This window comes from Falco peregrinus, chromosome 8, assembly GCF_023634155.1.
Source record: "Falco peregrinus isolate bFalPer1 chromosome 8, bFalPer1.pri, whole genome shotgun sequence".
NCBI classification, from domain to species: Eukaryota; Metazoa; Chordata; class Aves; order Falconiformes; family Falconidae; genus Falco; species Falco peregrinus.
In genome coordinates, this window is record NC_073728.1 from 65,128,131 (window position 1) to 65,150,347 (window position 22,217).

The following is a 22,217-nucleotide window of genomic DNA, read 5'->3' on the forward strand; positions in this document are numbered from 1 at the left end:
AAACCAGGGCTATTTATCAGTTCTCCAGCCTAAAATGTCTTTGTTGCATGATTCCCAAGTGAGCAAGCACTTTCTAAAAAAATAATAAAAATTAAAAGGAAGCAGCAGCTCCAGTTGGCTCCATCACTCGTCTGCAGAAGAGCTTAATTTTGATAGTGTGTGATACGGTCACACATGCTCTCTCCCCAGCTCTGCATTCTCTGAAACTAGAGTTTCCATGTCTTACATGAGACGGTTTGTTATGTCCACTCTACCCATCTACCCCTCAGCTGGCTGCTAACGAAAGCCTTGCTTTCATTCCTGTTTGTGCTGGCTCTGCACACTGTTCATGATGGAAGTATGTTGTCCACATCACGCTACTTTTTTTTTTTTCCCCAACCAGAAGAGCTTTCTATTAACACATCAACAACCTGAATTTATGAATATTGTGTGATACATGACAAGGAAGATACTCTGCTGGGAAGTCAGAACTGGGATGCAGTCCTTGTCTGCAGAGTACCATTCTGAGGATGCTTTTTTTTCCTGCTTTTTTCTTTTCTTCCATCTTTCTCATAATCATCTTGCTATGAAGGAGGTGAGAACTGATATTAAAAAATACTCTGCAACTGGGTTTAATCAAGACCTTGTTTTATGATTCAGAGAAGTTGTCTCCTCCTGGTTTGACCCAAGATTTGAACACGCATGGGCTAACTATGGAAGTGGGCAGTGCAGCTGGTGAGGGCTGGTGGTTCTGCACAAGGTCCCCAGATGTGCTGGGAAGTGGTCCTGGGAGAGCCATGGCATTTCACATTATTTCTAGAACTTGTGAAATAGGCTTGTTTCTGAATTCTCAGAGAAGCAAAGTTGGCGTTCATTTTGGTTGACTGATGCTTTGGCGAAATGCTGTGAGAGCGAGAAGCTGCTGTTAGATGTGGGATATGGGTCTGCAGGGCCAGGGCTCGGGGAGGCTCTGTGGGGCTTCCCTGGGGGTGTGTGTGTGTCTGCTGGCTGAGGGGCTGGGGCTGGTCCCCACCCATGCTGCAGGCAGAGCGGTGCCGAGGGGGACTGCCTGCCTCCCCTCAGCCGTCCTGGTACCCCTCACTGAAGGTTCTGCCCAGGGCAAGGAAACTGAAATTATTTTTGCCTCCCCTGTCTTTCAGCATAGGATGAACTTATTTCTCCCTAGGCTGAAGATCAAAATAGATCCCTAGTTCCCAGTAACAGGGGTCAATAAAATATTTGATTTATTTGAAGTTAGTTAAGTAATATTTCCACACAATGCTGTTTAAGCCTCTGGTGATCAGGCTAAAATATAAGGAATCTGGGTTTGTGCCAACATGCTATTCCTGGGTACTAGGGGGTTTGTAAGCACAGCACTAGCTGGTACGCAGAGGCAATGCCACCCAACAGGACGCATTAACACCCTGCTCCAGGGGCTCATGGAGCACTGGGCCGGCAGCGTCCCCCTCCCTCCATTGGCCCTGTGCCCCCAACACAAAACCCAGACTTGAAGGATGCGGCCACGGGGTGCGCTGCGTGCCTGAGGGGTGGGGTGTGCTGAAGGGTAGGGGTGCGGCACGACAGGAAGCACAAGAAATACCTGTGGAGTTGTCCTGAGTCTCCAACAGCCTCATGAAAAGGACAGTTTGGTCTTGCAAATTTCCTGCTGTTTGGTAAAACAACTGAACTCCCCATAAGTGTTAACATCATCCAACAGCAAAAAGCTGCCCAAGACCTGGAGTTGATGAGTTTCTTCCCCTTGTGGTGACAGCTCTTCCTCTGCATGAAGAGCATCACTGCCAAACTGCCAGTGAGAGGGCACAGGCATGAACAAAGGCATCTTCCAGCTGCTGAAAACCATCAACTGCTACCTGTACAAGGAGTGTCATATTTTGGTGACTTGCCCAATGGATTATTTTATATTGATTTGTCAGCAGATAAAAAAACCACAGCAAACCATAGTGAAATTCAGGGAATCTGCCCTTTTTGAGTGATTCTCTGGCCACGCTGGAGTGAACAGTATTGACTTGCAAGAGGGTGTTTTGTTTTTATTGACTTCTAGGTGGAAATTTATGATGAGGACCGAAGTTGCTCTCCAGAGAACCCAGGTCTGACAGCAAGCCCTCTTTACCTAGGCAGTGTGCTGGCTGCCAGGCAGGCTCACTCAGCACAAGGCAAGCCTAAACTGACCCAGATTTCTCCCAAAAGACTGACGATTTTGGTGACCTGTGATCGCCAACGGGACAAGATGATTCTGTGCTCCAGGGAATCTGCTTCTGTTTCTTTCCCTGCTCTCTCCCTGGTTGTTCTCAAATTAATTTAAGCAGTGAGAGGAGAGTGGTATCAAGACTCTGGAGTTGCGTTGGCAGCAGAAGGAAAAGGTTTTTATCTCTGTAAATATGTGGATGTCCATGTGTGCTCTCTCCCTGCTCCTAGCTGTGCCTTCAGGAGAGTGAAAGGTTTAAGCTGATCGCATTAGTGCAACCTGCATAGATACAAACCCTTTCCACACTGAGTGTTGAGCAATAAGGAAGAAAATATTTTGGAATGTAGCTGGATCTCTAGGTAATATGGGCATGGCTCTTAGGGAAATAACATGGGAAAAACAGTTCCTCACTTTCATCTTCTGCATGTAACTGAGGAACATTTACTGTGTGTCCGTTTTCCCCTGATTTTGGCAAGGTCTCTGGCAGGATGAGGCTGACGATGACAGGGAGGTGCCTCTCCTGTTAGGAAAACTGAGGGATCATCTTGTTACCATTGAAGCATAGCTAATTAGTAGGACTGAGGCACTGCAGGAAAAGCTATTCAAGCCTGAGTGTTTGGAAGTGTGAAATGTTTCTAGCAAGATACTTTTTAAAAGAGTGTATTCAGTGAAAACCAGCTTGAGAACGCTGGAGAACCACTCGGTGTAAAAGCTTGTGCCTCAAAGTCCTCTTTAAAGGCTGGGAAAGCACTCAAACCAGCTCTGCCATCTTTCAAAAGCTCTTCAGAAAGGCCATCAAAGTTTATAGCTCTGATATTTCATAGGTCGTCTTGTCCTTTGCTCTTTAGTGTGTCCCTGGCTCCTGGCATCTGAGACAGTCCCAGGTAATGTTTTGCTGCAAAGATGGTGTTTCAGTTCCTATACAGAGATTTAAAATGCTTTATATCTTTTCTTTTACTTTATGCTTTTCAAAGGAATACTTTTTAGTAGTGTCTTAGTTTTTCCAATCTCACTTTTTTTTTTTTTTTTTTTTTTTGTTCTTTTTTGCTAACTAACCCTGAAATATGGAAGAAGGATGCTTTGGGGTGAAAGACCATAAAGTGTCTTGTTGCAGACTTCAAACAAACTCTGCCATGAGTAAATCCATATCAAATTCACATAAAATTGTGTTGGCTAGCGTGCTTTTGATGTTATTGAATTACTGCACAAAAAACACCCAACACAGATTATCTATTAAGATTTTCAGTTCAGTCAGGCAATTCTTTAAACAAATAAAAATGTTTCATCTTCAGTGAGCCCTAGCTAATAGCTGTTATTTCTTCCTTCTGATATAAAATAGATCGATTGGTGCCTGTCTCGTCAATAACATTCAGATCACCTTTAGGTTTCCGATAAAGCGGTTGTCCTCAGGTATTTCCAGATATTGCTGGGGAGGGTGGTTTGGGTTTTACCAGGTTCCCCACCTGTCATGGAGCCAAGGACACACAGATTCAGCAGATGGGGCTGTAAAAGTCACTAAATTTATTTTTTACCTTCCAGCAGACAGGCATGGAGGTGCTTCTGGAGAGGATCTTTTCACAGGGCAAAATGAAGGCACTGCGCAGGTAGTTGCATTCTGACCTCTTTTGCTTATAATTTTATTGAAGAGAAATAAGAGTGGGTTTGGCTTGGGCTTTTTTCTGTATTTTGAAAGGTGAATTGAGACAATGTAGTATTGTGATAATTTTTCTGGGGACCATGGGGTTCCTGCCCCACTGGCTAACTACTGGTCCTACTGCCTTTGCTGCTGGAAACGGAAGAGTCCAGTGAAAGCACACATGGGACTGGGAATCCCTTGCTTTTGTGAGCCTTTATGCCCATATTTAATATATAATGTCCAGCACTGGGCATGGTCTCCTGCATTGAGTATTGCCCTAACTTGGTGCACACCAGCACAAAGCTGTGCTGAACCCTGGGTGTCTCTGACCATTGGGGACCTTCAGCAGTATCTCTGCGGCTCTGGGACCTGCACCTGCAGAAAATCAATGCTCCATACTGTGAATCACAGATGAAGCTGGTAGGAATTTCGGTTCCCATGTCCTCAGTCTGGTCAGCCAGCGCGCTGGCTTGTCCCATATGAAAACACAAGTTGTGTGTGACTGTGCTGGCTGGGGGCCTCTGAAACGTGGGTCTGCAGCTCCAGGGACAGGGTGGCAAAAAGCCACCCATGCCACAGACTTCAGCTGGGCTGTGCAGGTGGTGTCCCCTCAGGGCTGGTCCCCTGGTGCTGGCAGCCTCCAGGGTGCCGCGTTTTCCACTCGACTGCGCTGCTCTTGCTCTATTACATGGTCCCTTGCCCCTGAGCTTGAGTTATTGCCTACATGCATGGGTAGAGCCTGTGGAAAAAAACAAAAAAACAACTAAGCATGTAATTAAGAGAGTCAGTATATTTTATGGGGATAGTGACTAAAGGAAACAGCTTTCCACTTTAGTAATTGTGAGCGCCTGTCAGAAGAGATTTGTGGCAAAGGGAGGTCAGCTGGGAAGAGAGCTGCTGCTGAAGAAATGCTGGCTTCCTTCTCAAGAGGGTATAATTGTGTTCATCAGAATTATGACTTCTTACAGATGCCATGCGTATAGGTAGATTTGGTTCTTTCAGGGCACGTACTGCCCGTGCTGCAATCTGAGACCAAAAAAACCCCAACACCAAACTCCACTGACCTTTCTGAAGAGAGGCAGAGTGTCAGCAGGTCATGCAGAGCCAGAAGTTTGGGTACCAGCTCTTACGCTTTATGTGAGAACAAATCTCCACCACTTGGAAGTGTGGGCAGGGAAGCTGGGGACTGATGGAAAGGGGGGTTTAGCGCGGCATTGGGAGGCTGAGGCATGGCAGCCTGGTCCACCCAGGTATCCGTCAGCAGGAGAAAGAGTAAGTGGGAAAGTCAAAGCATCTTTGGTGTGGTCTCAGTTAAGTTCCTGGTTGAGAGTAAACAGTGATATGTGGAGAAAGTCCAGCACCATTCAGTACTCGACTCCTTGTATAAAGGACTCCATCATGAGCCTTGCTTCAGTGCCAGCATTTCTGTTTCTGCTGGTATTTTTCTCTGAAATGCCCCAAAGTGCACTTAGTAAGGCAGATTGTGATGTTGTTTTCATAGGGGAGTGTCGCACCAAAGGATGGCTGGAGAGCACAGAGCCTGCTATCTGCTTTCAGTAGCTATTGGGTTTAACATATTCTGGAACAGCTCCTGGGTCTTCAGTTGGATTTTCAGTGCCTTGCAGTATTTTTCTCTCCCTCCACGTACATTAACAAGTGCTTTATAGTCATAAGGCCTTTGTCTTTAAACAAAACCCGAACAAATTAGCTAATTCAACAATGAAAGAGGTGGAGATACTTTTTAAGTTTTCTTGTGAAAGCTGTGTGAAAGCAGCAGTGATTAGTTTAAACCAAAAGGGTGTTTGCTTTTGAGCTGATTAGCGGACATCTGTATGCGATGGCAATGGTAGATACACAGACAAATAAAGACAGAGCAAAATAAGGTTTTACTGAAATATTTGGGTTGTTGTGCTCTGCAAACACTTAAAGAAGTGGCATATTAATGTCTCTGACTTGTTTTCCAGTAAGTCATTAGTTGCTTAAGTGAAGTTGCTCATGCCAGTTTTCCCTTTCATTATTCATGTTTACTAATGGAAATTGTCTTGACAAATTGGTCAAACTGAGCAACTTATGATTTTATGCCATAGACTAAAAAAAGTTGGTTTGGAACTCCCAGTGAGCTGAAGTAATGCTTAAAATCATTAACACTTCATTGATTTTATAATTAAAAAATCCCTAGAATAAATAGACCATCCTTTTAAATGTAGCATAGTTGTTTATCTCGACACTTGGTATTAATATTCATACTTATTCCCTGAAAATATCCATGAGCTTCTGAAGATACTTTTTATTGCCAAGCCTTAGGACTCACTCCCTTCCCCAGTGCTTTAACTGGTGGCAGTTAACAGTCACCGTCTTCAAGGGGCACTTCTTGTTCAGTGTGCGTTGCCCGCCCAGGAGCCAGGGCAGTGCAGTTAATTTTGGGGGCAGACTCGGGCTGCCAATAGATGAACCCACCCCAGAGAGCTGAGCTGGTGCTGTCTGAAGGAGATAACAAGACCCCTGAGGCGGCGGAGGCTGAGCCGCCATGATGATCCGCGGCCAAGGGTGAAGCACTGGCTGGGGACCAGGTGGTTTGGTGGCGCAGTGATGTTGGGAAGAGGGATGGTGTAAACCCATGTGCTTAAGTGGCTGTGCCTGAGGGGAGGGGGTAGGGGGTAGGACCCTACTGGGCAAACCGCACAGGAGGGTGATGCGACCGGCACAGAGCTCATGTGTGATGATGGGCAGTGGGGGTGTGGGGAAAATGAAGGATTCTGCCCTAAAATGGCCCAAACCAAACATTGGTGACTATTGGGTGGCAAAAGAAAATCTACCTGGGGATCCAAGTGTCTTGGGAGCATGGATGTATGAGTGTTCCACGGGGAATAATTGCACTGGAAAACCGACTGCCTGAGCTCAGGCAAAATTAATGCTGCCTGAGGCAACAGTAACAAGTATTAATTAACAGATCGCTATCTTCTCTAAGCACGCTTATGTGGCCAAAGGCTTATGATAAAGTGAAATAGAAGTAATTTTCATGGAGACTAATTCAGTACATTAACCAATAACTAATAGCCCATAACTAGTTTCGTGGAGACTAATGTTTCAATTCTTTTCCCCAAAGCACGGCTGCTAGAGAGTTTCAAGGGAAAAATAAGAACTTTTCAACATAGACACTTTTTTTTCTTTTTCTTTTTTTTCTTTTTAGCCTAAACTCATTGTGGTGATAAAAAACATGTTACTTAAAGCAAAACAAGTAAAATCTTTAAACATAACCACTACTGTGCACTTGTGGAAATACCCAGGCGGACTGTTAATGGCAGCTGTGCCCTGTGCAGCATGTGAGGATGTCCCACTCCTGCGGGGGTCCCCTGGGAGGACAGGAAGGAGAGCGATGAAGGTGGCTCATGCCAGGGGCTGAGGATGGAGACAGGAGCTGCCAGCTCAGCCTTGGCAAGCAGCAGCTGCGGGTGCTCTTGTCCTGTCAAGCCCTGAATGACAAGTAATTTATTTTCCCATACTCTGGAGCAAACGTTCTGCACTTGTTAGCCTTGCCCTGTGCCCCCTCCACAGCTCAGATCCAGGAGCACATTAAAAGTACTTGGTGAAGCACAAACAGTGGGAGGACAGAATGCATTTTACTCATCAACTTCATATTTCTTGGGATAATGAGAGCCTTCTGTTGCCTCAATATCAGTCTATTTTCTCTTGTAATTAGTTTTCATATGCCTATAAAATATATTCTAGTGGCAAACTCTTAGAGCAGCAGTGAAGCCCCACTTGTAGAAGGTCATAACAAGCCATCAAGGAGGCATTTGAACAGACCATTAGCTTTTAGGAGTCCAGGGCTTGTTGGCCAATATTACAGATGAGAAACCTGCCTGCACCTGCTGTTACAAGATGACACGTAACTCCAGCCTATCTGATAGGAAAGTGCTATTTTTACCATCCTTAGCTATCACAAATGAAAGTGCAAGTGTCTGATCTAAAAACAGAACGGGTGAATATTTTTTAAAATTTATCCACAGTTATTTGTTCCAATTGAAAACATAAATTTGTTTTACTGGCATATGATCTTTCCTGGGTTTTTTTTTTCCACGTGGATTATGTTTTCTTTCAAACGCTTTGAAGCACAGCTGGCATGCTTTTGTAACATTGCTGTTTTACTCCTTTTACTTGTAAAAGCCCCATTCCTCCAGTCCTGGAATAGAAATACTCTGAGGTGATATTTTGAGTGGCCATGTGCCACAAATAATTCACTGTTATGATAAATTGGCTGTGCACAACTCACCTGAGAAGAAATCTCATGAAATATTCACTAAAAAGAATTAGCCACATGCACCCATAGCAATCAAATTCTATTACTGAGTAATTAAAAAAGGAAGAAGGGTTAAAATTATTTGAATAGATGGTTCACTGTGTAATTTGCTTGAGATCTAACTGCCTCAGTAATCATTTGTAATATGATGTACAAAATTCATAAGATAATACATTAGAAATAAAAAGATGGTTGGATAGCAATTAAAATATCCATTTTGCTGCTTCTGTTGTGCTTTATGGCAGCGGGTCAGCACCACGGGGGGAGGGAGGTGGCAAGGCTGGGGCTGGGCATGGGCTCCGTCCCACGCAGGGCTCCCCGAGTTACATGCAGTATATAGCTTACGCTTTGCTTAATCCCTACGGAATACCGAAACAAGCCTGTTGTCTATCCTGTCTTGGTGCGATATGCATGCGTGTTCCCTGTAGTATATTACTAAGTGCTGACAAAGTGTTACTAAGGGTAGTGATTTGTGTGTTTTACTGATGAGGTGAGCAGAGCGGGACTGCAGGCAGGGCTGGAAGTAACACAGGGCATGTTCCTCGCACCCCACAGGGCAATCCCTGGTGTTGAGGGTGACATCGAAAATGCAGATGTATTTCTTGCAGATCAGCACCACAAAGAGTAGTCCGTTAGACCAGACGAAGTGCAAGAACAGGGGCTCCTTTTTCTGCAGTGTTACTGTTTTATCTGGTGCAGTTCACAGGAGCACAGGCATGTTGGGCCAGGAGGGTGCGAGGGGGAGTGTCGGTGCCACCCGCAGCTCGCGGAGCAGGAGGCTTCCAGCCGGAGACCACTGGGGTTGCGGGATCACTCCCCAAAACAATTTGGAGCCTGTAGCTGATGGGCGGTTACGTGTGAGATGACTGCAGTGCAATGTGCCTGGAAAGCAATTAGCCAGCAGATGAGGAAGGGAGGAAACATCAGTTTGGTCCATAATTTCTTCTATATTTTTAACAAATAATTTTATGGATGCCATAAGGGGTACTAATTTGCTAGTCTAGGATGTAGAATTCAATTTGAAAATGTTTTGGCTATGATAAAGGATTTGATTTCTATAATTCCTATCACCTGCAGAGAAGTTACATGGGCTGGATTGCGGACCTGGCCAATGTTGACTTTAATTAATGTTCTATTGATTTCAGTAGGATGCCTGTCATCACTTTGAGAAATAGAGTGCTTCTGGATGTTTGGAAAAGCTGGCCTACATTCTTTCTACGGGATAAAACAGGATGGCTAGGTATTTGTCCTGTGTGCCAAATCTGGGAATGGGGATACTCAGGGAAGGTGGGATTGTGTGCTTCGGTGTGTCAAAGGGTTAGAGGGACTGGAACCTAGAAAGCTGTTTGAACATTAATGCCCTGCTCCAAAATTCTGAAATAAAAGGGCTGGTTTTTCATCTGTGTTTCATTTTCTGCCTGTTGCTGCGTGCCGGTGCCCCTCGGGCAGTATGAGCTCACGGGCTGCGGCTGGCTGATGGCAGCAGTTCCGCCAAGGAGACGAAAGGAAGAGTCAGGGTATGGGCATGTTCTCTGTTAAACAAATAATATTGCTTGGAAAACCAAGCAAATGGTTTGGGATGTTTTGTTCAGAGGCCTTGATTGTGACTGGGTCCCCTCTCCACCAGGGAGGTGTTGCCACAAATCTGCCAACATGTGGGATATTGTTCTAGCAAACAACCCAATTAATATCTTCTGTAACATGATGAATGTCCATAGCTTTGATTTCTCATGGGTATGCAGATCAGGTTATGTATTTCTTTAGTATTTTGAATAATGGGGAGGGGTAAAACTTGTAAAATATGTTATTCAATGAAAACCGTGACTTTTATGGGAAAAACCTTCTGCAAATATTCACTCTCTTTTGAATTTTTTTTTTTTTCATCTTTTTCTTTTACATCTGAGATCTGCAGAAACTTGAAACTTGTCAGTGGTGTGGTTCTCTGAGGATGAACATTGGCTGAAAGCCTGATTTAAAGGGTATGTGTGCATATTCATAGAAACAGAACTTTGCATCCAGACACGTGGGCAGCTACGGTGGGGGCTGTCCTTCCTGCAGCTACCCAGCTGAAACTGGACCTTGCTACTTATTTTATCAATTACAAATAAGCAAGGTGATGTGGAATTTGCTATCCACAGTATGGGGGAAACAAACTATTTAGAGAGGCTTCTTTTCAGTTAAAAATCATCAAGGAGGTAACGAACAACCTGTCATGTATCTGCAGAGAGAAAGGGAGGGATTAGTTATCCTACTGCAGAGAAGTACTTAAAATACCCATAAAGCATTTTTCTTTCATTTCCTCTAATGATTTGAGAGATTTCTCCATCTAGATTTGTTGACAAAGGTCTAATGCAGGTTCACAACTTTCCTGAGGCTGTTGGCTCTGGCTCTGCAAAGTATGTGGGAAGATTTCCAAGATAAGAATGTCAAAATTAAGCACAGAATTAAGCTATCATTTCTGATACCTTATAACTGGGTTCATTGGGATTTAGTCTTTTTGATCAAGTCAGGAAGCTCAAGATCCCACAAGACTCAATATGATCTTACTAACTGAATATTGGTGAGTGTCCTATTTCTACACATCTTGCATAATCCCATGATTTGACTTTGCTTCTGTCTTTCTACAGTTTTTGTTGATTTTTTTAGAGAAAGTACTTTGCTAAGCTTCGTTTAACTAGAACAGTTACTAAATAAATTTTTTTCTGGGTAGAAATGTGTCCCAGTTGAAAATTCAAGAAGACTTAATCCAGATTTTCTCCTCTTTCCTGATTTATACCTTTCAAAAGGAGGAAATTCTTTCCTGGGAAGAGGCTGGATAATCAAATCAGGGATTCCCTGGCTTGGAGAAGTCTGTGGTAGGAAGCTGATGAGTTTAAGGTAGATGGCTGCTTAAAGCTAGGTGATGTGACCAAGTTAGGATGCTAATTGTGTGGGCTCTCCTGTTGAGGTTCTGTAATTTAGGCTGATCTAGATTACCTGAATTAGGCATCTGCTCCCTCTCTGCTGACCCTGTAGAGACCCTAATGATAGCAACCTCCTGCTTTAAGTAATTAAGAGTAAAATCCTGACCCTAATGATGTTGAGTTTTGCCATTCGTATTATTTAAAGCAAGGAGCTGCAGAAGTGCAGGGTTGGTAGAGAATACATTAAGGAGATTGAAGGATGATTGTGGTGGGGTTTTTTACCTACTGAAGCTCACCGTGCTGAGGGCTGTATTAATTCTTCCACAAAGTCCCGCTGGGGGGGTGGCTGGGGAGGGGCTGGGAGCCGGGCTCTGCCGGCACTGCTGGAGACCAGCAATGAAGCTTCTGTGGACATTGCTGTGAGACTTGTGGGCTCGCACACTCAATTTTGAACAGTGTCCCAAGAAACATTGCTTTTATTCCTTCACTCTAAGCCTGAGCTCTTTTATAAGTTCTTCTGTAGTTTTACCTCATAAACAAAAATTGGTCTAAGCTTGGTGTCACCATGGCTGTGGGTTGTGTTGGGCCCAGAGCGGTCTGCCCACGCGTTCAGCTGGTCGTAGCTGAGCAAACTCCAATCCAGGAGCTGCTTAGGGACACCGTACTACATCCAGGCTCGTACTCTGACTTGCAGTAGACTTTTATTTTGTATGAAATGACATGAATCGCAGTGTCAGCTGATTAGCTTGGTGTGATTTCTGGACTAGTGTGAGCACAAACAGCTGCAGTTTGGCTCTCTAGAATTGCTGCTCCAGCTGCCCCTCAAGACTTGAACTCCCCCTTACGTGGGTGATTAAGGAAGGCACTGGGGGGTGGGTGTGTGTGTGCAGCATATGGAAGTCAAAATTGAGCAAGCAACACCCGTGATCAATCCAAAGGCAGAAAAAGCCCCTGTGGAGGGTAGGCAGTTCGTCCCCATCCCAGGTTTCCTAGGAGATGAAAGGCGTTTCGGAGATGGCTAACATCTTGGTTCATATTGCTTAGCTAAAATAACTTTCCATGCCGGTCCCCAGCTGCTCCAGGCTTGTCCTTAGCTCCGTGTTAACAAAGCAAGCGTTCAACCAGAGCAGCAGACAGACCCTCCACCACCCCTCCTGCAGGTGCTTTGCTTCCTTACAACTGGGTCTGAACTGAAATATGATGATCAGGCAGCTCACATCATGCTCCATTGATTACTGGTGACTGGAAAAGTGAATCTATTTCAACAGTGCCATGATCAGCATTTAACTTTGAATCTTAAAAAAAAAAAGAAAAGAAGAAAAAAAAAAAGAATGAGAGAGGACAGGATAAGGAATGGGAAATTTCTCCCTAGATTAAGCCACTAAATGTCAATATTATATAAGAACTTTATCTGGAATAAATCAAAATGAAAATGATACAAAATTTCTCAAATGCCATCTGCTTTAAATTCAGTCAGGGCAGCTCAGGTACTCAGGATGTGTTGTTTGTTATTACATAGAGCCAGGCAGCAGTCTGGAGAGGATGGGCTGGAATATGTCGGTTCCACTTAGCCACTGGGCACCCTGTGCAAGTCAGCACAATGCTGTGTGGTGCTGAAACGTTCATGTCACAGCCTTAAGTGCAGGGTATGGTTACGAATTATCTATTTAGCCTTAAAATTTTAGAAATTGTCACTCCAATGTAGCTTCACTGTAGTGTTTTTAGTGCCAAAAGTGGGACAAGATGCTGTATGCAAATTTTGCTGACTCTTCCCTTAGTAACGGGCCTGTTTCTGCCCCGGCATGTTTGTGTGCAAGGCATTTAGATTTTCATTTTCTTGAAACTGCAGAATACGAATAAATGAAAAAATAACACCGCATCTGAACACTGCTTTGAGCGTGACTTGCAAGACCGACAACCTCTTGCTGCCAGTTCTCTGTTTCAGATTATTGTGTGTTCCTTGGGATGGAAATAGGCATTTGTTTCAGGAGCTGCGTGTTACTCTGTTGGCTGATATCCTGTGATTTAAGGATTTCCTGTAGCTCTGTTATTAGCTTTTAAGAGTCTTAATTTAGCAGTTTACTTGCAGTGCAAATCCTCAATGTGCCAGAATGTATCCTTAAATATGCATATAAGCAGAGGAAAATAGTGGGTTTACATGCCTTTTAAGTCTGTAAGTGATGAGTTAGGGAACAAGACAGAGGCTGTGGCTGAAGAGGGGCTGGGGTACCCTGTGGGGCTTGGGCAACCCTCCCACTGGTGAATCCTCCTCCGGGCTGCGGCTGCTCTGGGCTCCACATTGCTGTTGCTGGGGGAGTGTGATGGGCCAGCGGGGCTGGCTCTGTGGCAGTAGATGTGTCAGAGCATTACCCGATAGGTGAAAATTGACTTTTAACCTTGATTGATCATCAAAAAATTTCCCAGAATTTTCCCATCTGAAGAACTCTTTTTATTTTGCTTTATTGATTTGTTTGATTTTGTGCTGAGCTCAGCTCTATATTTCAGATTTGGTGAAACAGGTATTCTATATATCTATACAAATATAACAGGTAATATATAATGTTCCCAGATACAGGACTAGCATTGTATCCTCTGCATTAGATTCTCCTTGGGTTTTATTCATATTGTGTTGGGGTTTTTTTGTCTTTTAAGATGATAAGACAATCTTTTATTTCCTAACAGTAGTTATGTTTGACAGTAGGTATATTTTGACTGATAAAATTAGTTGCCAGGAACCCCTTGGTAGTTGCTTGAGTCTGAACTATGTATGTAGGTCTGCTCGCAAGACACTGCTTTTAAAAAGGTAATTACAACACAGTGGTTGTGCACTCCAGAAAGACAATGGATACTTTTTTAAAAGCAAGCGCACCGGCGGATGCGTATTGTCAACAGCAATGTGCCTTTCTTACACTCATCAGGGGCAGCCAGAGAGATCACCCACCATGGTGGAGTGAACAGTGTTACATCAGGCTGCAGCTTGCACTAATATGTACTAAAATCTTCCTTTTACTGTCACTGTTGTAGCTGTTTGTGGTGGTAGAGTGGACCCTCAACTCTGATGGGCACTGCTAGCCTCCATGGCTGTGATGTCCTCCTTCTCCCCTTCTCTTCCCTCTCCTACTCTGTGGCCCTGAAGGACACAGGTTCGCACTAATACAGGGGTAATGTACAATTGGCAGTGTGGTGACTGGTGATTTACATACTTACAGCCCTTGCAAAATAAGTATTGTCATTCATCATAAAGCATTGCCTAAATTTGTGGCAGAAATGCTCCTCGCCGCAGGGAATTTGCTTTATGGCTTGAGAAGAGTGGCATGTATTTCAGTGCCTATAGTAATGGCTGTCTCTTTCCTGTGCTTAAAGATCATTATGCAGTGCTCTTTCATTCAGCATAACTTTTACGCCTAGCAAATTAAATTCCTGGGCAAAATAATTACATGTAAATGCTGCTGGGCTATTATTCACAAGGGGCCAATTTTGTAGCCATTTGTTGCATTTGAAATGTCGAATTTATCACACTGTAACGTATGCAGCATATAGTTCAGAAATAAAACATGAAAAGCTCTAATCAAGTCTGCAGATGTAAAATTTGAAGATAGCTGGACATCAGAGAGGAGAAATAAATTATCTAAGTTAAGCTAAATGAGTACTTTATTTCAAATGTGTTTTCTGCTCCCCAAACATCGCTGGGTTCCTGGAGGCATGTGATGCTGCCAGAGTCTTGCGCTCCACCCTGGGCAAGTGTTTTTCTGAATGTATTTTGCAGCTGGGAACCTGCCTGTGCATCCAGCTAAACAGATCTGGTGTCCCCTTCACCTGCCTGAGCTGGACGGGCAGCAGGATGCTCGTTATCTCTTGCTTAATGTCTAACTGGTTAGTGCTATTGATGGTCTAATGGATGAGCTTGTGCACAATTTTGCATTCACCACCTAGCATAAGGAACACGATTTGGAATAGTGCTATGTTAAGAGCTGTAGTAGCACAGTTTGGAGAACCTAGGTCATACCTCTCTCACAGTTTGAAGTTTCATGGGTACTTACTCAGTTTTCTGGGTATCTGGATCAGTATTTTGAACCTCCACTTCAGAAAATACAGTCAGTATCTTTCACTCAGGTGAAAACAGTTTAGCCTCTGCTGTTCTTGTCATTGTGCACATGTCCAGAAAAGGCTAACTGCTGCATCTCACTTGATGCTATCTCCCCACAAACTCTACGTTAATGTGGACACCCGTGCGCTTCTGTTTTCTCTCAGGGTGCTCCTGGAAAAACAATCAACATCAAATCCCGCCGTTTCCTCCTACGACACATGACTAATGAGTTGTAATTGCTCCCCAACCCTACAGGAAACTAACTTCATGAGGAGTTAAGGATTATCTAGCTGTATATCCCTGGGAGGTTATTATTCTGGGAAATTAATTAGTTTAGACCTATTAGAAATATAGAGGAAGAGCTGAAGATTGGCAGGGCAGAGACAAAGCAATATGCTTTTTAAAAAATTGTAACAACTCTGAGTGAAAGAGGTAATTTCATGTTAACAAAATCATTCTTTCTCCTTTGGGGCTTTATTGTTCTGAAAATAAAATTCTATGTTGAAGTTTTCTAAGGCAAACAGCTTTATTCTCCTCTCCTCCTGAGCAAGGTTTGTGCACCTGGAGACGCAGGCAACCTGCTCTGCTGGCTCCTTCGGGGACACACACCGTCCTCTCCCATCTGCAGCAGGGCGCATTGGCAGTGGGGGGACGCAAGGCAGATCCCTCTGGCACCCCCCAGCCGCTCCCACCTCTGACCACTTTCAGCTCTTGAAACTTGCAGAGTGAGATGAATCTTTTGTATTTAGTGTTTCTTAATGAATTTCCCCTCTGCTGCGTTTGTCCAGTTTCCTTTACTTGTTACCAATATAAAACGTAACTCTGTTTTTGGATGGCTGTATTGGAATAAAACAATTTGTTGCGGTGTTAGATAATGAGCTCAGTATCTAAATAAGTATGGTTTCTTGTCCAGACACGAGTAGTGTTGCTCGTCTGGGGTGTGCTTAGCTAGCAAGTCTTGTTGATAGAGAAATTTTACAAAAAATTGCCAAATTTACCTCAGCCATGAAGGCTGCAGCATCAGTTGGGCCATCAGCATGTTTTGCTGTGTGTGGTCCTGCAATATTTTGTGGGGGGAGGCTGCTCTTGTTGTCTGGGGGTGACCGCAGCCTGCCAGCAGCGGCTCCAACTGCAGCCATCGCTGGGGTAGGAGACCCTGCCCCTGTGGCAGCTGCCCCCCCCATCCTCCACCTGTACAGCAGAATGTATCGCCTGCTCTTGGATGGAAAAGCAATCCCTCAGCAAAACGCTTTCCTGTAGGTGCTGACCGGGATGTGCGTTGCTGACAGGGGCTGCACCGATCCCGTTTGAGCTCATCGGCGGGCGAAGGCGCAGGGCTTCGCTGAGTGCGGCCAGCTGAGCTGGTGGCAGCAGCCTGGGCACCGCTGCTCGGCCACTCCCGGGCGAAGCGATGGGTGCTGGTGGTGGGCGCAGACAGCAGCAGAGCCCAGCAAGGCAGCAGCTGGGCTGGTGGGACGTGTGCGTCCCCCGCTGCCCTGGGGTGCCAGCTCAGGTCCACCCAACACGTGCATCAGCCAAGAGTGATGTCTTCTTGGTGCTGTGGGATGGTGGCTGTGAGTCCTGTGCATGTGTGTCCTCCACACCACAGAAATCCTGCCCTGGCACCACCGCAGGCCTTCCTGGAGCTGTGGTATGGCCGTGGTGGCAGGGGCGGTGATGTGGTCACCGCAGCGGGGGGCTGCAAGGTCACTCTCTCGAATGCCTGTTGCAGGGGCTTTGCGGATTCTGTCCCTGTGTTAGCTGAGTGTCAGCTCAAAGGAAATGGAAGAAATCTAAACTTTGTTCTGAAAAGGCAGAGGTGTTTCAGGGGACAGGAGCCGAGTGACGGGGCCACCATGAGCTGCTCAGCTAGCCCTCCCGCAGTTGCTTCTGCTGCTTCTTACTAAAAGATGTGTTAGTACCAGGCGGAGAGTGGTGTGGCAAAGAAGCGCTGTTCCACTCGCTGTGAGGTTTATCCAGATTTGTGGGGCTGTACCACTGCTCACTTGCGTTCAGGGCTGAGAATGATCTGGGGGCTGGCATGGTCAGTGTTCAGTGAGCACCTGCTCCCCAAAAAAGCAGCACCTTTCTTTGGAAAGCAGATGGCTGATATTTACTATTTTTGCATTCAATTTTCTGTCTTTCTGTGTGTGGGGTGGTTGAGCATGTGGGAGCAGTCTGTCTGGGATACACGGGATATGTCGTGTTTGATAAGATGAAATTTAATAGTGTTTGCTATGAAGCATCCCATCAGAAAGCATGCTACATTTTAGTTGGTATAAATCCCAGCGCAGCAGTATCTATTAGAAATGAAACTTTTCCTGTGTGCAGTTGGGGAGGAAGATAACCACCGCAGGGCTCAGCAAGCCCTGGAAGCAAACAGTTCATCTCAGGCATTGTTATCGCTGGTGCTTCTCAGTCTGTTGCTCGTGCTAAGGTGCCTCCCATCCAAGACGGCAATGGATGAAGAACGTGACTTTCCAGTGTCATGGAACATGCAATTTGGAGTAGTTTTAGATGCACAGAAGAATGTTTTTCATTGCTGATGGAGTGTGGTGCCTTTGCTCATCCATGAGGTGTGTTGGGAAAATAGTGAAAAATATTATTCATAATTATCTTTAAAGCATATGTATCTGTGACATAGCGTATGTTCCCAAAGAAAAATGCTCAACAAAATATTAAAAAATGCTGCTGCTGCTGAATTTCCCATCAACATCAATCAGTGAAAAATCTGCTTTCTGATGGAAGGTGGTGGTCATGAATTTCCACTTTCCATGGGGGGTTCCCCCACCCTGAGGAAAAACCCACCCCCTGAAATATGGCATAGCCCCATCAAAATATTTCCACCTGTGACATGGAAGCTTTCATTTTGGCTGAGATTAAGGCCAGCATTGTCACATTAGCTGTCTGGGCTGAGCGGTAAGCTGGCCACTCCATCCTGCCCCGTGTTGAGCCAGCCCCAGGGTCTGCCCCACAGACCCCCCTGAAGCTGGGCAGGTGTGAAGGGGCCATTCCCACCCAGCTCCTCAGGACCCTCAGCTTGCCCTGCACACTGAAAATTATTTACCTTCAAGGGGGGTGGGGGGAAGAGGAGGATGGAAGCGGGATGCTTTCTTGGCATCCCAATGAGAAAGGTTGGTCCATGAAACCAGCGTGGTTTTGTGCTTCATGGAAGGCAACATCCATTTTCATCCTCTTTCAGCTATGAGGGGGAGAACTTGTGCAAATGCGAACTGCAGATGGACAGGGTGCTCAGGTCCTGTGCTCCGAGCGCTAATCGTGCCAAGAAGATAAGAAGTTTTGGGGATGTTTACGTTTCTGGTACGAAATTCTACAATTCTGTGATTTATGCACTACTCTCAGGAGGGGTTTATCGCAGCGAGGGGGAAGATAGGCCCTGAAATGGATTTTCATGCTCAGAGCTTCCAAACACAAGCACTGTGCAGCTTTCTGTTTGTTTTGCAAATCCTTATCATCCCACAGTTATTGCTTGTGAAGTGGAGCAAAAAATGAAACCCACTGAGGACTGGATGGCAGGACTCTGGTTTCTCTCCTGGCTTAGAGGTCCTGTTGTGCTGGAAGGACACATGGGTGCATCTAACAAAGCCTCCAGAACAGGTATCTACATGTAGTAATTAGTTTGCAAGTCTAGCCTTCTAAAAGCTAAGCATACTGCATTTCTGCTCTGAGCTGTTTACAAATAGCTTGTTTCTTGGGTTCTTCAAAATTATTTCATGTCTCAATATTTTATTTACTTGGCAACAGAATTATGGTTTGCTTTGACTTATTTGAGACAGAAGATTAAAAAGCTGACATTCTGTAACTTCTTAAATGCCATAACAAAGCTCACCTGTTAAAATTCACATAGGGGGTGGGAAGGAGAGGGGAGGGTTGGTGTGTGAGTGGATTTAATTTGCTATTGAACACACCTTATCTAATTGCTGTCAAAAAGCACCAGTTGCTGTAGGCTGGTTTTCAAGTTTAAGCAGAAAAGGTGGCTCCTAATGTATATTGACAAACTGGGCAGCGGGTTGTGGGGTGCTGTAAACGGGCTGATACCCGGGGCTGGCTCTGCGGGCTGGTGCTGCAGTGGCTCTGGTGGTGCCTGGCCGGGCTTTGCATCCCCTGTTGTGGTATGGCTTGTTTTCGCCTCTGATCCCACCGCTACTCTCGGACACCTAAGTCAGAGAGGTGTGACTTCTTCCCCTTTCCTCATCGTTGGCACGTGGGCAGGGAGTAGGATACATCAGAGAAGAGCATTTGCAGAGCGGGGATGAGGTTTGCTGGTAGAGAGCTCCAGTCTTGATACAGAACACTGCAATTATAAAGGCAATATGAAAGTGGAAACAGGAAAACAGACATTCGAAGTGACATTTGATCTGGAAGTTGGTTTTGGTGTTTTTGTTTTGTTTGGTTATTTTCCTCAGAATGTATGTTTTCTTCAGTCTGTTTCTTAGATGTCTTGGGTAACTTTTTTTTTGCGCGTAATTGAATCAAAACAATACAATTTTGCAAGCAGTTTAAGTTCCATCGTAGTGTCATTCTTGTCTGAAATGTGCTTGAATGTCCTCTTCCTAACAGTTTGCTGCATCCTGCCCCGTTATGCAGGCTTTTGCCTGCGCGGTATGGCTGTGCCCTTCCTTCACCCTGCTTGCACCCTCCTCCATGGCCACGGGGAAACACAGCACTAACAGTTAAACTGTTCAAATACTGTGTGTCAGACTTTCAAAATTAGGACTTTCCCAATTTTATGTATTGTGTTTATATATTTTATATATATATATAATTTTTTATATAATGCCTAATTATATATATTTATATATGTACACTTCATGGATGTTTTAAAAAGAATGCGTTTAGCAGGGGGGAGAAGAGGGCTGTCTGCTCCTTTGGCTAACAAGGCTGCATCCTTCATTAGGAAAAGAAAGATGCTGAGGTTCAGGTGCAATCCAAAGCGCTGGCACTTAGGACTGCAAAGAGACCACTAAATGTTACCAGAAAAGCTCTCCCAGCTCTGGTGATTGAGAGTTGCAGGCTGGTTAGGTGTGTGTTTTGGGAGGCAGTGGCCAGTGCTGGGGGAAAGGGAGGTGCAGAGGAACCTTTTGGCTGTGACCTGCAGCATGGGGCTGGAGCGCGGGTCCTGATGCTCATCGCTGGTGCTGAGCACCTGGGTGGCTCTGCCTCCTGCAGTGCTGGGAGCCTGCCTGCTGGGTGCTGCTGCTGCAAATAAAACACCCACACACCTGCTATGTACGTAGTAATAACGAATGATTAAGATTAGGTGGAAATGCAGGACAATTTCTTGTAAGTAAACTTCGTGCCATATTTCTCAATAGAATGACTCTTGCAGGACAAGAGGGGTATCTGATTCCATCAATAAATGCTACATTTGTCTAACAAAGACAAAAAATATATTGTGTTTATAAAGTGACTTAAAGCATCTATGGAGTACATACAAATTGGCTTGAAAGTAGGTCAGCGTGGCTTTTCACATAGTGCAATTGTGATGCATTTGGAAGTGAATTCAATTACAGAACTGTAAAAGCTTACAGGGAGAGCTACGTGCTACGCAAGTTCTTCAGCATGATCTCTCTTGCTTTAATCTCTCCAAGCTGGTGAGTCTGGGGAGAGCTTAATTAAAGTCGTTGAAAGTAATTCTGGAAAATGTGAGCCCATGGAGCACCTGGATCTGCTCCTCATATTCTGGCCTGCTAACCTGCCTTCTTCTCGCCATATGCTTTTTCCTCTGTTTCCCTTGCCTGATCCTCAGAGAGGATGACAGGATCAAAAAATTAATTAACTCTTGGATACCCCTCTGTGTGCAGATTAAGCTGGGCTCTCTGGGTGTCTGTGGGCTGCCCATAGGTGCCTGCCGGGAAGGCACTGGGCTGGGGAGCTGCGAGGCGCCGGCTGGGGGACTGCGTGACCCTCCTTGCAGGGAGACCTGGTTGGGGGGGCTGGTGTAGTAGAGGTGGGCATCCACGTCGACTCTGGCTGTCCCATGGCTGGTTCCCTGAGGACATGGGTTAGCAGCCCTCCGACCACAGTGGTCAGTGCGCCTGCAGAGCTGCTCCATGAAGGCTCTGCCCACAAAACCAGTGTTCTGAAACAGCTGGCAAGCAGCAGGCTGCAGCCAGTCCCATTCCTTGCGAAAGTCCTTTTGTAGTGCCAAGACAATTATTGTTCACTAATTGATTACTGCAGTTATGGGCAGCAAGACTGAATGAAGAACATCCACAGCCCTGCATGCTCTGGCTCTACATGTGGCTGCCCGCCGCCCCAGCATCACTTGCTGGTTTTGGCGACAGTGCTAAGCCCTGTAGCGGTGTTGCCAAAGGCAGGCGTGGGGGGTATGGCTGAGCCTTCCCTGGGAGAACTCCGTGCATCCCCGACCTTCTGGGTGTCTCGCTTACCTGAGTGTTTCCAAAGCTGGATGCAGAGGGGTGGGTGGGTGCTCGTGCTCTCGGTGGGGGGAGCATCCCACTCAAAGGCTGCAGCCACCGGCGCTCACTCAGGCGAGCAAGCTGCCTGGCTGGGCTTCCCCAGGGCACGGGGCCGGAGCTGAGGCTGCTGGCTTTGCCATGGCATGCCGCCGCAGCGCCGGTTTGTTCCCCGTGGTGCTCGCTGTGTCTGGGTGGCTGTTGGCAGGCCTTGAGCGATGCGCTGAGCTGGGGTGTGAATGGAGGAGCGGCTGCTCCGTGGGGGAATGGAGGCGGGGGGAGTGCCGATACTGAGGGCAGGGAGCGGGAACAGCAGCACGGTGGCAAGTGGGAGCTCACGTTCAGAAGGTTTTCATTTCTCACAGAAACAGAAAAGATTAGAGGTGCATGGTGATAAAAGACTGAGAAGTGAGGCTTCTGCAGCAGCGCTGTTTGCACAAAGTGCCTCAGACCCTTTCCTCTCCCCCGGCCCCTTCTCCCCTTCCTCTGCCAACACCACCCAGTAAATTATCCTGTTCTTTCCTATTGCTGGTTATTGAGTGTTTGGGTAAGATGGAGTCAAATTATTTGCGTGTTCAAAGAGAGAAGATAAAACTAGACTGCGGCATATTTTATGGCTTTTATAAAATTTTGATGTGTGTTTTTGGAATGGATGGAAAGCCACCA

At 45.7% G+C, this 22,217-nt stretch overlaps 1 protein-coding gene across 21 annotated transcripts in view; it reads left to right on the top strand.

Moving 5' to 3' along the window:
- PRELID2 (PRELI domain containing 2) overlaps positions 1-22,217 on the top strand; it is a 105,908-nt gene that overhangs the window by 69,840 nt on the left and 13,851 nt on the right. For 18 of the 21 annotated variants that reach the window (XM_055811854.1, XM_055811851.1, XM_055811860.1 and 15 more), the window contains 2 exons: positions 3,725-3,789; positions 9,270-9,518. In XM_055811854.1, the coding sequence (XP_055667829.1) occupies positions 3,725-3,789; positions 9,270-9,459 (255 nt within the window). In that variant the 3' untranslated portion in view covers positions 9,460-9,518. Of the gene's footprint in view, positions 1-3,724; positions 3,790-9,269; positions 9,519-22,217 lie in introns of those variants that run through there. The other 3 variants (XM_055811852.1, XR_008748394.1, XR_008748395.1) reach the window with 3 other exon arrangements.